The sequence below is a fragment of the Dunckerocampus dactyliophorus genome, chromosome 6, assembly GCF_027744805.1.
Source record: "Dunckerocampus dactyliophorus isolate RoL2022-P2 chromosome 6, RoL_Ddac_1.1, whole genome shotgun sequence".
Lineage (NCBI taxonomy): Eukaryota > Metazoa > Chordata > Actinopteri > Syngnathiformes > Syngnathidae > Dunckerocampus > Dunckerocampus dactyliophorus.
This window is the reverse complement of record NC_072824.1, coordinates 10,436,619-10,450,913: the sequence shown is the minus strand read 5'-3', so window position 1 is coordinate 10,450,913 and position 14,295 is coordinate 10,436,619. Positions and strand designations below refer to the sequence as shown.

Below are 14,295 nucleotides of genomic sequence, written 5' to 3'. Positions count from 1 at the left end.
GCCACTGACCCCACATATGGTCCAAAGCTCCCCTAGGTCTGGCCCACATGTGGTCTTAGCCTCCCCCGGTCCACCCTACCTCTGGCCCACCCCATCCCATGAAACTGCTATGTGAGTCAAAGCATAATTGTATGTGTAAAAGCAGAACAGTTGTTGAATCCGAGCTGTTTTAAGTTGTGCCGATTGAAATGGTTGGAGAGTGAGTGATGAGTAATGCCAACCACATACACCAGAGGGCGCGCTTGATCCGTCCATCCTACATCTTGCACCCTCCTAGAAGTAGGAGAGCAAGTGCAGTCACAAATCTCTATCACAACGTCACCACGCCACGCCACTTGGCTTTATGACGTCGGGGCGCCCGAGCTAATTTAGTTACATTTCGGGGAGGCCGAGTGGGATGGGCGCTGTGGGAAGGAAAGCGGAGTCAGGCAGGCGTACGCAACATAATGGGCGTCGGGGAGGAGCGATCCCTTGAAGACGAGGGTCCATCCTCTGAGACCGACCACTCCTCCTGGAGACGTGAGAGCTCAGCATCAGGCATTCTTGAAACCGCGACTCCGAAAGCGGATACAGAGAGGCCTGACAAGGACAGGTAGGATGCTTTCAAACTATTACATATGGTTCACAAGCTAATGACGTCCAGTGCAAGACACTCATTTGGAAATGTTGTTATGTAAGCGAACCAAAATATTGGAAAAAGCTCTCGGTATGATGCAATTATGTCGCAATCATAAAAACTTCGTTTATTGATACAACTCTTGCATTGCACCTTGTTATCTACAGGAGTACCTAATGTTATGACTGGTCATCCTTTATGAAAGTATGTAATATGCTTGTATTGCAAGTATAAACTAAATTGCAAATGCTTTAAAGTCCATTTAAAGGTTACTGAGAGGTAGAAGAGTGTCAAAATGTCAGCTCCACTTTTACAATGCAAACATATAAGCTAACATTTCAAGAACCGCACCAGTCAGCGTTAGTCCTCCATTTTAATCCAATTTCCCAGATGTTGGAGGTCTGCCTGAAAGGCAGAGAGCATAATTACAGACAGAGCAATGAATGACCCGTATTCCCTCAGCCAGGCCTCATGTTAAGCCTCATGTTATCCAGAGTTGGGGGGTGTTACCCTAATACATCCGAGACACATTTAAAGACTTCCTGGTTGTCATTATGGACACAGTACGCCCCACTTGTGGTCTAAGGCATCCTCACTATGTCCCACCTGTGGTCTAAAGCCCCCGGCTCCAGCCCACCTTTAAATTAAAGGGCCTCAAGTTCACCTATAGTCCAAGGCCACGGCCCAAGGTCTACCCTTCAAAATGACTTGTAATTATAGGTCCTCATGTCCAAGGACCTCCAGGTATGCCGTACATGTGAACTAAGGCCCCCAAGTGTCTAAGGTCTTCTTATGTCTGCCCGACCAAGGTGCGCCCCACCACTGGTCATGGCTCCTCTCCCCAGGTCCACACAACTTGACGATTTTATTGTAACATTTTGATTTGGGGAAAGTTGATTGGCCATGCCTGTAGAGTGGTGCACACGGATGACGTCATGAGAATGCGACTGTTGGTAAGTTGTTGTGCAGAGTGTTGTTGGCACCTGTTGTGTTGACTTAACAGAACCGACACGTCCTCTCCTAAGAGAACAAGTTTGTGAGTTTCTGTCCTGTGATGAGTGACTCTGTATGCCCAACACCTTGGATGCTATATTATCTACTGTCTGATCTAGGGTCCTCCCCACCTGTGCTCTTGGGGTCTGCTTAGGTCTGCTCCTCTCATGTCTAAGCCCTGGGAGAACAAGAGGATGTTGCTTCAACAAAGCAACAAGTGGCCAACTTTCTACAATCAAAGGGAGTCGATGTGGATGTTAAAAACGTGGATGTTAAAAACATGGATAGATAGAAAAAAACGGGTGACATTAAGGAAGCAAAGCAAATTCAAGGCAAAGATACCAAGGAACTGGACAAATATTGAAGATAACGTCATCCCGACTACAAATAAGAGACTTGATGCAGCTTGCAGTCATCAACAATTGACAATAACAGCTATACAATAATAACATAGATTACTCCAAATTCAGCAATATTAACCAGTACATTTCATGCATTGAAAGTGACCAGTAAATTATTACTTTCCCCATCTGCCCCAGCAATTTCTGGTTCTCCCCTGTGGTCTAAGCTCTCACATGTGCGCCCCTGATTGAGAACTACATAATGATCACTGGGTGGGAACATTTTGGCATGCAGAAGATCAGAATACTCCTCACACTAATAATAACCACGAGAAATCCTGTAATTTAAAATAATTACAGGTAATTACAACTATCCTGACAACACATGATGAGGACTATTTGGTCTTTCATAAAGATGCTTCTACTTCAGTAATGTTAAATCATAATGTCTAGGTAACCTTTTTGAGTTGAAGTAAGTATAAATGTGAGAGAATACTACTAAAACAAACATTTATACATGCCCAAAGCTTGACATTTTTAAAGAAAGTAGAGACAAGGCCACTTTTTGTCATTGCGCGCCTTCAATATTACTTATTTTTATCACTCCCTTTGATGGAGGCTGTTCACATGCTGCCAAGATGAAAATGAGTGGGGACTCAGCTATGCTAGCATGTTATTACCAACAGGGAGGCCCGGCCCTGCCTGGTTCTTGCGGAGTGTAAAACACAGCCTTCTTCAGCTGGGCTTTCTTGAAATAGAACTGGGCGAGTGCAGCCAGCCAAGTTATCCATTATACACTCTGTGGACATGTTGAATAGTTTTTTTTTGTTTGTTTTTGTTTTTGGTCAGTTTTCCATCACCACCCCATTCCCTTCAGAGCACTTCTGGCTGAGGAGGAGCAGCGGTGGAAAAAGGTCCAGTCTGTGCTGGCCTCCTATTATGCGCAGGCACACTGCTGAACATTTTCAGTTCTACTAAGGCAGGGGTGTCGCAAACCTTTTTCAGTGAGGGTTGCATGCAGAAAAATTGATGAATGTGGGGTTCACCACTTTGAAACATTTTGTGCATTAAAGATGCCAATCCAATCTAGGTCAATATATGCTAAGCTAACTAACCAAAACATCCACATCATAACTTTGTCTTGTAATGTGTTTTGTTGTTATTTGCACATTTGTTTTATGCCGGATGCCCTTCCTGATTTGGAGCACTACAAAGTACCCTGGCGTTCGTAATATCTAATAATATATCCAGTTAATTCATTCACATGTATTCATGTATTTTTTAGAATATGCCACGGGCCAATAAAAAACGAACTACGGGCCGAAAATGACCTCCAGGCTGCACTTTGGTCACATACAACAAGATTTTGTAAGAGCCACTGTACAACAGAGCAACAACTTGTTCTTTGGCTTTTTTTTTGCGACTTATTCCAAAAGCAGGTGCATCCTCATCTAGGGTTAAGAATATGAGAAGATAAGAAAAATAATATACACTGGTAATAAGCGTCCTTTTTTAAAATTAATTATTAGCATTGGTTAACTTCGTTTTACACTTCTGTGACAAGAACAACAGTGTGATGCATGAAGCGACATAAGTAGTTTCCTATTAACACTTACAATGACTATTGTTAACTTCTATTTGCACTTGTTTGACAGTTATGTTACTAAACATTGCCGATATTTTATAAAGATTCTCATGGTCACAGTTTGACCCTGGAACAGATGATTTCTTGTGAGAGAAAAATGGCGGTTTACCAGTGATTGTGTGAGACCTTTTAAGTTCTACTGTAGTTTGAAAGGTAATAACTTCATCCCCACTTCCAGAAGGCACAAAGCATGCTAAAGATGTTATGTTTTTTGTGTGCGGTCCGCTTTAATATTCTTTGTGACTCCTCAGTGTCTGTCAAACATTGTCATCTGCAGCCATCAATCAGCTACATCCTGCCTGTGTTTCTCAGCTGAACCCCCCCCCCCCAATTGATCCTGTGCTACTTGAAACCTTGAGCCACCAACATCTATTTCTACTTCAGTGCCATATTTGTTCACAAGTAAACATCCTGTTGTGTATGTATGCATCCCTGATGGCTCTCTTTATGGTCTCTCTCAGGGGTTGGAAGCAACATCCTTCAAAGGCCATTAGCAGTCAAAGACGCCTTTTAAAGCCTTTTATATGTGAAATAATGAAAATGTTGAAAGTGGGGATTGTCATATTGATGCTCTACCGATGATGTACGAGCCATTAAGTGGACGACAACAAACAATGCAATCATAGGTCATCACTGACATTGCCTTTTGGGTGCCGTTAATATCACCTTTCGCTCCATGCATTGTGTGCCAAAATATTATTTTCATATATAATATACTCCTGATCCAAATTTTAAGACCAGTTGAAAAATTGCAAGAATTGCAATTGCTATTCATCAGCTGAAAAGATTAAGGCCATAGCTGCGATCAAATCTGTAACTACCCTTTTCATCATAGAAAAATATTACATTTGAAATCATCCATTCCAGAGTCAAATCTATTGGTGTCATAAAACCTTTATTAACTGCATTTTTTTCTGTAGAAAATGATTCAAAATGAAATAATCTGTTCCGGAATCAAACTGTCCTTGCCAAAAATCCTTGATCAACTGCATTTTTCTCTAAGGAAATGATTACATGTGAAATAATCTGTTCAAACTGTTCCTATAATAATAACATTTTCCCCACAGAAACCTATTAAAATTCATATAATCAGAGTCAAACTAACATTGATGATGAAACTTTTATTAACAACGTCGCACCCTGTGTGACAGGTTGGACTTTCAGTTGTGTTTTCCTGTGTTTCAGTCATCATTTCAGTTCCTGTTATGCTCTTATTTTGTAATTCTTCCTGTTTCGTTCCGCCTTGCTCTCTGGTGCCTTTACTTTCTTGTTCTGACGCACGTGCTGCTCATTTGTGTTTGCTTTATTTAGTTCCTCGCGCTCACTTTGTGTGTTTTTCTGCTACAAGCTCTGTTTGGATCCCTTTTGTCTGCTCGGCAATTATTCTTACCCTATTCAATTAACAAGACTCTCTTCCGGAGTCCAACTGTCCCCATCATAAAACCTTTATTAATCATACAGGCAACATGTTAACATTTTCAACTGTCATGCAAGTGTAAAAAGAAGTTAAGCTAGCTGTACCGCAACTTTTTCAAGGACTTTCAGAAATTAGTGATATGTGGACCGATACCAGATTTTCGTGCTCAAAAATAATTTCTCAAATCAAAATATTGATACTTTTGATACTTCAGTGTCTGAATTTGTCTGTTGAAACGATGACCAATCGTAAACGGAGCCATTTGTGAATTGTGAATAATAGCATATTTTAATAGTTTTCTTTTTCTATTGTTTAAAATACCATTTTCACATATTGGACATGATTTTGTCCCCCGTTTATTCTGTTGTTGTATATTAGCTTGGCTATATTGTAAATCACACCACTACCTCAAAATACTTTAGGGTTTTAAATAAATAAATTACATAATTATTGAACTATTTATTAAAATTAATAAATTAATTTTTAAATTAATTATTTTTTAAATTAATCACATAATTAAATAATTTATTTTATATCTTGTATTCTTTATACTGTATGGTTTAAAATAAAAAATACATAATTATTGAACAATTATTTTACTTAAATTAATAATTTTAATTATTAAATTATTTAAATATTTAAATTCATAATTTAATCAATAAATGTATTTTATATCTTGTATTCCTTATACTATGACATGAAATACACTACTTTTTAAAATTTACCAGACACATTAGGTGAATTTGCTCAAAGTATCCGTATTAGATCGGTATCGCCGATACCAGCTTGAATTTTACTCAGTATCGAATCAGAAATGAAATCAGTGGTATCGCACATCACTGTTGGAAATCTGAAGATGATGCGAATCTCTGAAGTCTGGCCAATGTTTGTTTGTAGTGACCATAGTAGCAGTCAGTGGCAGTGAGCATCCAAAATTCAAAGAAAGGAAAAAGGTTGTCTCAGTTTTGAATAATAAAGTCTTTTTTAAATGGATTATCAAGCTTGACTAGATACCACCACCTATTGCTGCGCAGTCATTATTCATGCAGTCATTTGGGCAGTCTGCATGTCATCATGCAGTGTAATTTGCCCAGACACTAATGCAACAAATGCGGTAAAATTCCCTAAATTCAAGCAACCTTCTCATCTTGTTGTAGCACCCCAGCCTCCATCCAGAGTGAACCCAACTGTGAATGGACGGAGCAGGAAGCCATGGCGTTGCAGGAGGCTAGTCTCAACACCCAAATGGAAGCCAGCAACGGGCACGGCGAAAATAAGACCTGCCCCGTCCACACCACCCCCGCAGGGGACGCCAAGCGTGGCTTTCGCAAAAACAGGAACGACTACGTGAAGATTTCCATGAAGGAGTCAGACACCAACCGCCTGCCGTCAGAGTGGTGGAAGACCATGCTCCTCTTCCTCTATGTCATCTTCAGTCTGGTCTTGACCTCGGTGGTCATCACAGTGGTCCACGAGAGGGTTCCGCCTAAGGAGAGCATACCGCCGCTCCCCGACACCTTCTTTGACTATATTGACAGGGTCAAGTGGGCCTTCACCGTGACAGAGGTCAATGGCATTGTCCTGGTAACCATTTGGTTCATACAGCTGTTCTTCCTAAATTACAAGTAAGTCCTTGGCATTAACTGGATACCGCAATTGGTCAAGTAAATCAGGAAACTCCCTGAAATTTACACTGTCCATACACTCCCTGGCCACAACACTGAGAACACTGCACGATTTAGGTCAGTGGTGTGCTAAGTGTGGCCTGGGGGCCATTTGTGGCTCTCTGCTGTTTTTTTATTGGCCCGTGGCACATTCTAAAAATATAGTTTAACAAGAAAAAAAAAAAAATCATTTTAGGAGCATCAAAATCATTGTAGGAGCATAACATTCAAATATTAAAACAAAAAATACTTTTTTTAAAGTCGGAACAAGAGGAACAACAACACATTAAGAGGTAATTTTTGGAAATGGAGGTTTGCAGAAAAAGAATAATATAGTTAAAATATTATGGGAACAAAGTCATAATTACAAGAAGAATGTTGGAAAAAACATTTATAATTAAAAAGCAACACGTATTTATAAATTATTACCGACTTATGGTAAATGGGATGTTTTCTATGAAAAAAATTGCCTATTTTTGGAGAAAAAAATTGTAAAATAATTTTTTGACCACATTCCGCAAATTTGCAGGTTTGCAAATGCTGATCCACTTATAGTCATCCCTCACTACTTCACTCTAGCTTGGTTTTTCAAAAATTAATTAATTAAATAATGATAGCTGTTTTGTGGTTGACTATGACCCGTTCACAATATTGAAAGACAAGTCATATGTTGTATCCTGGCCACTGGGCGTCAGTAATGGCACGAAACATTGATGAGACATAAGCTTTCATTACATTACCGTCACACTGCATGTAGTCAGCCATGGCATGTCCGACATGACAGTGAAAAGAAGTTCTCCTCCCATTCCGTTTGTGTGTGAAGTTTTTGCCTTCTTACTTTGTCCTTTTTCCCCACTCAGTTTGAAACATTTTCTTTAGTTTACAATAAATAAATTGGAGGCTAACCAGTTAGTTCGCTAGCATGCTATGCTTAAAGTCATTGCTGTCCCTGCAGTGATCTCTCAGCCTGTGCATTAGCAATGTGGTGTAAACAAAGAATAATAGAAGTATTAAGGTCACTACAGGGGTGTTATTTCATGTCTACGGGGCTCTAATAATGGTAAAAAAAAAACAAACATAGAAAGTCATAAACAGGTTTATATGCTGTAACTATGAAAATATTCCATTTATTAATATTGAAACCTACTTTGCGGAAATTCACTTACCGCGGTCGGGTGTGGAACCAATTAATTGAGATAAACAAGGGATGACTGTATATACAGTACAAGCTTAAAATAATACGTTTAAATGATAATACATTTGAATAATGTTTTTCAAAAATGAGATTTTTAAACTATGAAAAAAGTCCCTGTTGTAGGCTAAACCCCATTTATTGACATTAATTTCTACAAATTCTCTTCTATTCATCATTGTTATATTTAAAAAATCCCTTTTATAGGCTAACTAACCATGTTAAATTCACCATTTCTTTCCATTAATTTTTTTAAATTCCCATGGAAATTTGGAAAATTCATTTTTTAGCAACCCTAATTGCGGAGTGTATGTTGTTGTGAAAAAGTCAGCACTTTAATGTCAAAAATTACATTTGATTGTACAACTTCTACTTTGTATTGTTAAAAAAAGAAAGAAAAACAAAAATAAAATATCAGTGAGGTAAAGATTAGATGTAATGTTGCTCAGACGCAGTGCATTATGGGAACACTGAGTTGTTTTTTTCATTTCAAGCTCATAGTGGTACATGTTTGTACTGTATATTTGTGAAGTATACTTTTTGAGTGTTAAGTTGCTGTGTGATGAGTTTCTTGTTCTTAGAAAAGTGTAAGATGACACCTTGAGTCAGACTGTTTGTTGTTATCCTGTGACATATAATGACCTGCAATTTCCATTGCGTTGACAAGCTCGCCGTGAGTGCACAGATAGCTCTTGATTGTCTCCTACCAAAGAAAGTTACCGTTTCCGCAATATTTAAACAATTAGTCGTAGTTCTGAAGTAAAGGCGATATCACAAGATTAGAATTTAGCCATAAAATAGCCTCACACCTGTATAAGCCACAGGGTTCAAAGTTTAAGAAAAAAGTAGAAAAAAGTTATACACCGGAATTTACAGTATTACAATCTTAGTATGCTTAGAACGCTCTTAAATATGATCATATTATTAAGCATTATTCCAAAATGTTGTACTGGAGAAATTAACATGGTTGCAGCTAGGGATGAACTAGGGATCGGCTTTTTTGCCGAGATCCGATATGCCAATATTGTTCAACGCTCAATTTCCAACACCGATACCGATAGGAAATTGCACTACAATTTTACAATTTTGACGTGATCTGTTCCGTACTTATTTATTCTTATTCTATCTTCTTATTGTTCTTATCGCTCATGTCTTGCCTTGGTTGTTTTAATTTGTGATTACGTGATTAAGTTCATTATGACATTTTTGCAGAGCTGCTGGAAATGTGAATGTCTCTTGGAGATTAATCAAGTATCTATCCATTTATCCATCTATCCATCCATCCCTCTCAACACACATCTGCGAAGCCAATGGATACAGCAACAGTAAATAGCTTCTCGACATGACCACAAACTACACTGCACCATTCGCGTAAGCAAACACAGGCAAAATCCGGCAGCCGCGCATCCTCCACCGCGTCTGCCCGCAGCCAACTCCACGCTCCTCCAAATTACCCCACACCCCACCTCCAGCGGTGCCCCGACAACCCACCACGCCCTGCCACCTTGAACACGGCCAAACAAAGCATCGGCTCAAGCACGCACTGCGTGCGGACTGTCACGGCTAGCAGACTTCTTGCCGCAAGTCCACAAACTCCTAAAATCTTCACAGAAACACGCCCACAAATGCCACTCAGATTGAAGTTAGAGATGTTGTGCCATCTTCTGGTGTAAATTATTAAATACATGAGGCACCATAGCCGCAAATTCCACAATGTTGCGACTTTGCCGCTTAAAGGGCTATATCAGCTTTCAATGTAGGGAAAAAAACAATACCGATATCAACCGATATTAAATTTTGATGCCAATATCGGGCCAATAGGACATCCCTAGTTGCAACAGCTTTTTATTGTATTCTTTGATGCTTGCTATCACAGGTCCATCGTGTGCAGACGCTACTTCTTCCTGCTGGGGACCTTGTACTTGTACCGCTGTATCACCATGTACATCACCATCCTGCCTGTCCCTGGCATGCACATGACCTGCGCGCCCAAGGTGAGGCACACTAGTCTTAGTCCTCAAGCTTTTAAACATAATGGGACACATTTTAAGCACTGTTCACAAAGTGACTTATCGTCAGTAGTTTATTAATAGCACAGAATGTTGAACGGCCTCTTCATACTCTTTATGAGATCATTGTCCTCTCCTGCTCTGATGGGGCCCTCTTATGTCCTTCCCATTAGCTGTACGGAGACTTTTATGCAAAGTTCCAGAGAATTCTGCGGCTGATCTCCGGCGCTGGCCTGTCCATTACCAAGTCTCACATAATGTGCGGAGACTTCCTGTTCAGCGGACACACCGTGATGCTCACCCTCACCTACCTGTTCATCAAGGAATGTGAGTCGCTCTAAAGCAACGCTATTGGCCATGAATTATATATGAATTTGTCTGAGCTGGTTTCCATTCTTGTCCTGCACTCACACACCACCACACATTGGCTGTCTGTTACTGTCTGAAAATCTAATTCTGCTTTCACAGTATAATGCTCATTTGACAGTTATTGTGGTTTGCAGTGGTGTACAACTTCACTGCATTTAGCTGTTTCTAATATTTGGGTTAGCTTATTTAGCTCTCCCCGTGTGCGCGTGGGTTTTCTCCGGGTACTCCGGCTTCCTCCCACATTCCAAAAACATGCAGGTGAGGTTAATTGGCGACTCTAAATTGTCCATAGGTATGAATGTGAGTGTGAATGGTTGTTTGTCTATATGTGCCCTGCCATTGGCTGGCGACCAGTCCAGGGTGTACCCCGCCTTTCGCCCGAAATCAGCTGGGATAGGCTCCAGCATGCCCCCGCGACCCTAATGAGGAAGAAGCGGTATAGAAAATGGATGGATGGATGGATGGGTTAGCTTATTTAGCTACATGGGCGGGACAAAATATTAGAAACACTTCTCAGTATGATGCATTGTTCAATTAATAGGGATAGGGTTGCAAAGAGGTGGGAAAATTCAAGTGAAAACTTACTACGGTATGTCACAAAAGTGAGTACACCCCTCACATTTCTGCAAATATTTTATTATATCTTTTCATGGGACACCACTGAAGAAATGAAACTTTGCTACAATGTAAAGTAGTCAGTGTACAGCTTGTATAACAGTGTAAATTTACTGTCCCCTCAAAATAACTCAATACACAGACCTTAATGTCTAAACTGCAGGCAACAAAAGTGAATACACCCCTAAGTGAAAATGTCCAAATTGGGCCCAATTAGCCATTTTCTTTCCCCAGTGTCATGTGACCCATTAGTGTTACAAGGTCTCAGGTGAGAATGGGGAGCAGGTGTGTTAAATTTGGTTTTATCACTCTCACACTCTCTCATACTGGTCACTGGAAGTTTAACATGGCACCTCATGGCAAAGAACTCTCTGAGGATCTGAAAAAAAGAATTGTTGCGCTACACGAAGATGGCTTAGGCTATAAGAAGATTGCCAACACTCTGAAACTGAGCAGCAGCACGGTGGCCAAGACCATACAGCGGTTTAACATCACAGGTTCCACTCAGAACAGGCCTCGCCATGGTCGACCAAAGAAGTTGAGTGCACGTGCCCAGCGTCATATCCAGAGGTTGTCTTTGGAAAATAGACGCCTGAGTGCTGCCAGCATTGCTGCAGAGGTTGAAGGGATGGGTGGTCAACCTGTCAGTGCTCAGACCATACGTCGCACTCTGCATCAAATTGGTCTGCATGGCTGTCATCCCAGAAAGAAGCCTCTTCTAAAGATGATGCATAAGAAAGCCCGCAAACAGTTTGCTGAAGATAAGCAGACTAAAGACATGGATTACTGGAACCATGTCCTGTGGTCTGATGAGACCAAGATAAACTTTTTTGGTTCAGATGGTGTCAAGCGTGTGTGGCGGAAACCAGCTGAGGAGTACAAAGACGAGTGTGTTTTACCTACAGTCAAACATGGTGGGGGGAGTGTCATGGTCTGGGGCTGCATGAGTGCCGCCGGCACTGGGGAGCTACAGTTCATTGAGGGAACCATGAATGCCAACATGTACTGTGACATCCTGAAGCAGAGCATGATCCCCTCCCTTCGGAAACTGGGCCGCAGGGCAGTATTCCAACATGACAACGACCCCAAACACACCTCCAAGACAACCACTGCTTTGCTAAAGAAGTTAAGGGTGAATGTGATGGACTGGCCAAGCATGTCTCCGGACCTAAATCCTATTGAGCATCTGTGGGGCATCCTCAAACTGAAGGTGAAGGAGCACAAGGTCTCTAACATCCACCAGCTCCGTGATGTCGTCATGGAGGAGTGGAAGAGGATTCCAGTGGCAACCTGTGAAGCTCTGGTGAACTCCATGCCCAAGAGGGTTAAGGCAGTGCTGGAAAATAATGGTGGCCACCCAAAATATTGACACTTTTGGCCCAATTTGGACATTTTCACTTGGGGTGTATTCACTTTTGTTGCCTGCAGTTTAGACATTAAGGTCTGTGTATTGAGTTATTTTGAAGGGAACAGTAAATTTACACTGTTATACAAGCTGTACACTGACTACTTTACATTGTAGCAAAGTTTCATTTCTTCAGTGTTGTCCCATGAAAAGATATAATAAAATATTTGCAGAAATGTGAAGGGTTTACTCACTTTTGTGACATACTGTATGTAAATTTTATCTGTGCATCTTTCATAGGAATTAATGAACATTTACGTGAATTGATTGTGGATTTGGGATTAAAATGTGTCATTTGAAGTTTGGAACATTTTCTGTTAGTCGAAAGATATACAAGACATTGGTGCTATAAAGTCTATGAACTGGGCTCAAAATAGTATTCCGTTCTTCTATTTTTATGAAATTTGGCAATTAAGGAGGACTGTGATGTCAAATGGCAATTAAAAACATTGAAACTTTTCTTACAAATTCAGAAGCATACACATTTTGGGTGTTTTCAGCACTGTACTAACAACATAACATGGGCTTAAAAAAAAACAACTTAATTATTAATGAAATGTAGCATTAAAGCTATAGTTAAAACAAAAAAATGAACATTTTGATTGTGTCTGGCAGACTACATCGTAGTTGTTCCCAATTTCTAGTTAGTTTTTGCAAGTTTCTTTCTTTTTGTTATTATTGTTGTTACTGTAAATATGCTTTTAGTATTTGGCCACAGATGTCGCTACACTGGCAGAATTTTGTGCAAGCTCTTGTACTGGGTTGTGCACCTATGTATACCTAATCTATATCATCAACATATTGTCAGGACGCTGTCGCATGCGTGCGTGCGTGTCTCTTTTCCAGACTCCCCTCGGTCCTTCTGGTGGTACCATCTGATGTGTTGGCTGCTGAGCGCCGTGGGCGTGGTGTGCATCCTAGTGGGGCACGAGCATTACAGCGTGGACGTGGTGGTGGCCTATTTTGTCACGACACGCCTTTTCTGGTGGTACCACACCATGGCCAATGTACAGGTCTGTGTGTAGAGGCTTCACTGTAATTAATATGAATGCCTTTCTGTTCTGAATGAATTCTATTCTGTGTGCAGTGTCAGTGCTCCCCTAACAACTACCTCACCAACGTCTGGTGGAACCCTCTGTTCAACTTCATGGAGAGGAACGTGCACATGCCTGTGCCGTGCGTGTATGGCTGGCCTATCAGCTGGGCCCCCGCTTGCCTGAAAAACCCTTGTAAAAAATACTCCATCGTACAGAGCACACGGGACGAGTGACCGTTGATACACTGGTTGACGAGAGGTTTTGCATTGCTGTTTTTAATGAACAGGATTCATCACGCTTTGTCTGTCTGTCTGTGTCATTTGCTGTTGTAATTTATCTTTTTCTCTGCATGTGTGTATAACTGATACTTGTGCCAGCCAGTACCTTCTAGAGCATTTGAGAACCGACTACACTACCAAATTTGTTATTGAATGACCTCGCTATCAGTGTCACAAGGTGCCTTAGTGGGTTCAGTGTCATTATATGTACCAAAACTGCCTTTAAAATTCACTGAAGACTATCACTATTAATTTCGATTCATTTCAGAACCCCTCAATGTGTGTATCATTGCAATGGTATTTACATTGTATTAAACTGAATTTAAGTAAACGTCTTGTTTTCACTCATAAATCATGACAAAATATACTGGGGATTTTAACCAGAAAGAGTGCACAGACAGATTTATATTGCAAGTCACCCATCTTAAACCTTCATAATCTCCCTATCAGGCCTTCTGTTTCAGCTAAAGTGAGTCGTGCCAAGGTAGTAACAATACTGCTTCTACTGATGATTTCTCAGTGGATAGCAGATATGGATGAGCGAGAGGCCTGCAAGGCCTTTTAATTCTTTGATGACTGGCATGGTGGCATGACCCTGGCATGACCCTTGGATGAAAGGCAGGTGTTGCAGCTTTCATCAGAGATTTAAGGTCATGCTGACATGAGGATGATGACTGTTAGGTAGGTAGTAGTAGGACATACAAATAATTACTT

At 40.7% G+C, this 14,295-nt stretch overlaps 1 protein-coding gene across 2 annotated transcripts; it reads left to right on the top strand.

The window, feature by feature from the left end:
- The first annotated feature begins 304 nt into the window (after positions 1–304).
- On the top strand, positions 305–13,966 carry sgms2a (sphingomyelin synthase 2a). Of its 2 annotated transcripts, XM_054779873.1 has the most exons (6): positions 305–592; positions 6,170–6,637; positions 9,745–9,862; positions 10,051–10,204; positions 13,113–13,279; positions 13,354–13,965. In XM_054779873.1, exons 1-6 carry the CDS (start codon positions 447–449, stop codon positions 13,534–13,536), a joined length of 1,236 nt encoding a protein of 411 aa, XP_054635848.1. In that variant the 5' UTR covers positions 305–446; the 3' UTR covers positions 13,537–13,965. The 2 variants fall into 2 exon arrangements, with proteins under 2 accessions (XP_054635848.1, XP_054635850.1); XM_054779875.1 differs by lacking the exon at positions 6,170–6,637 and having other exon boundaries at positions 306–592; positions 13,354–13,966.
- Positions 13,967–14,295: the final 329 nt, after the last annotated feature.

Bases quoted from the DNA above. Each gene is read 5' to 3' on its own strand.
- sgms2a (XM_054779873.1), top strand. From the start codon at position 447: ATGGGCGTCGGGGAGGAGCGATCCCTTGAAGACGAGGGTCCATCCTCT. The intron at 593-6,169 runs GTAGGATGCTTT...ATCTTGTTGTAG, and splicing joins GAGAGGCCTGACAAGGACAG to CACCCCAGCCTCCATCCAGA. The intron at 13,280-13,353 runs GTCTGTGTGTAG...TTCTGTGTGCAG, and splicing joins ACACCATGGCCAATGTACAG to TGTCAGTGCTCCCCTAACAA.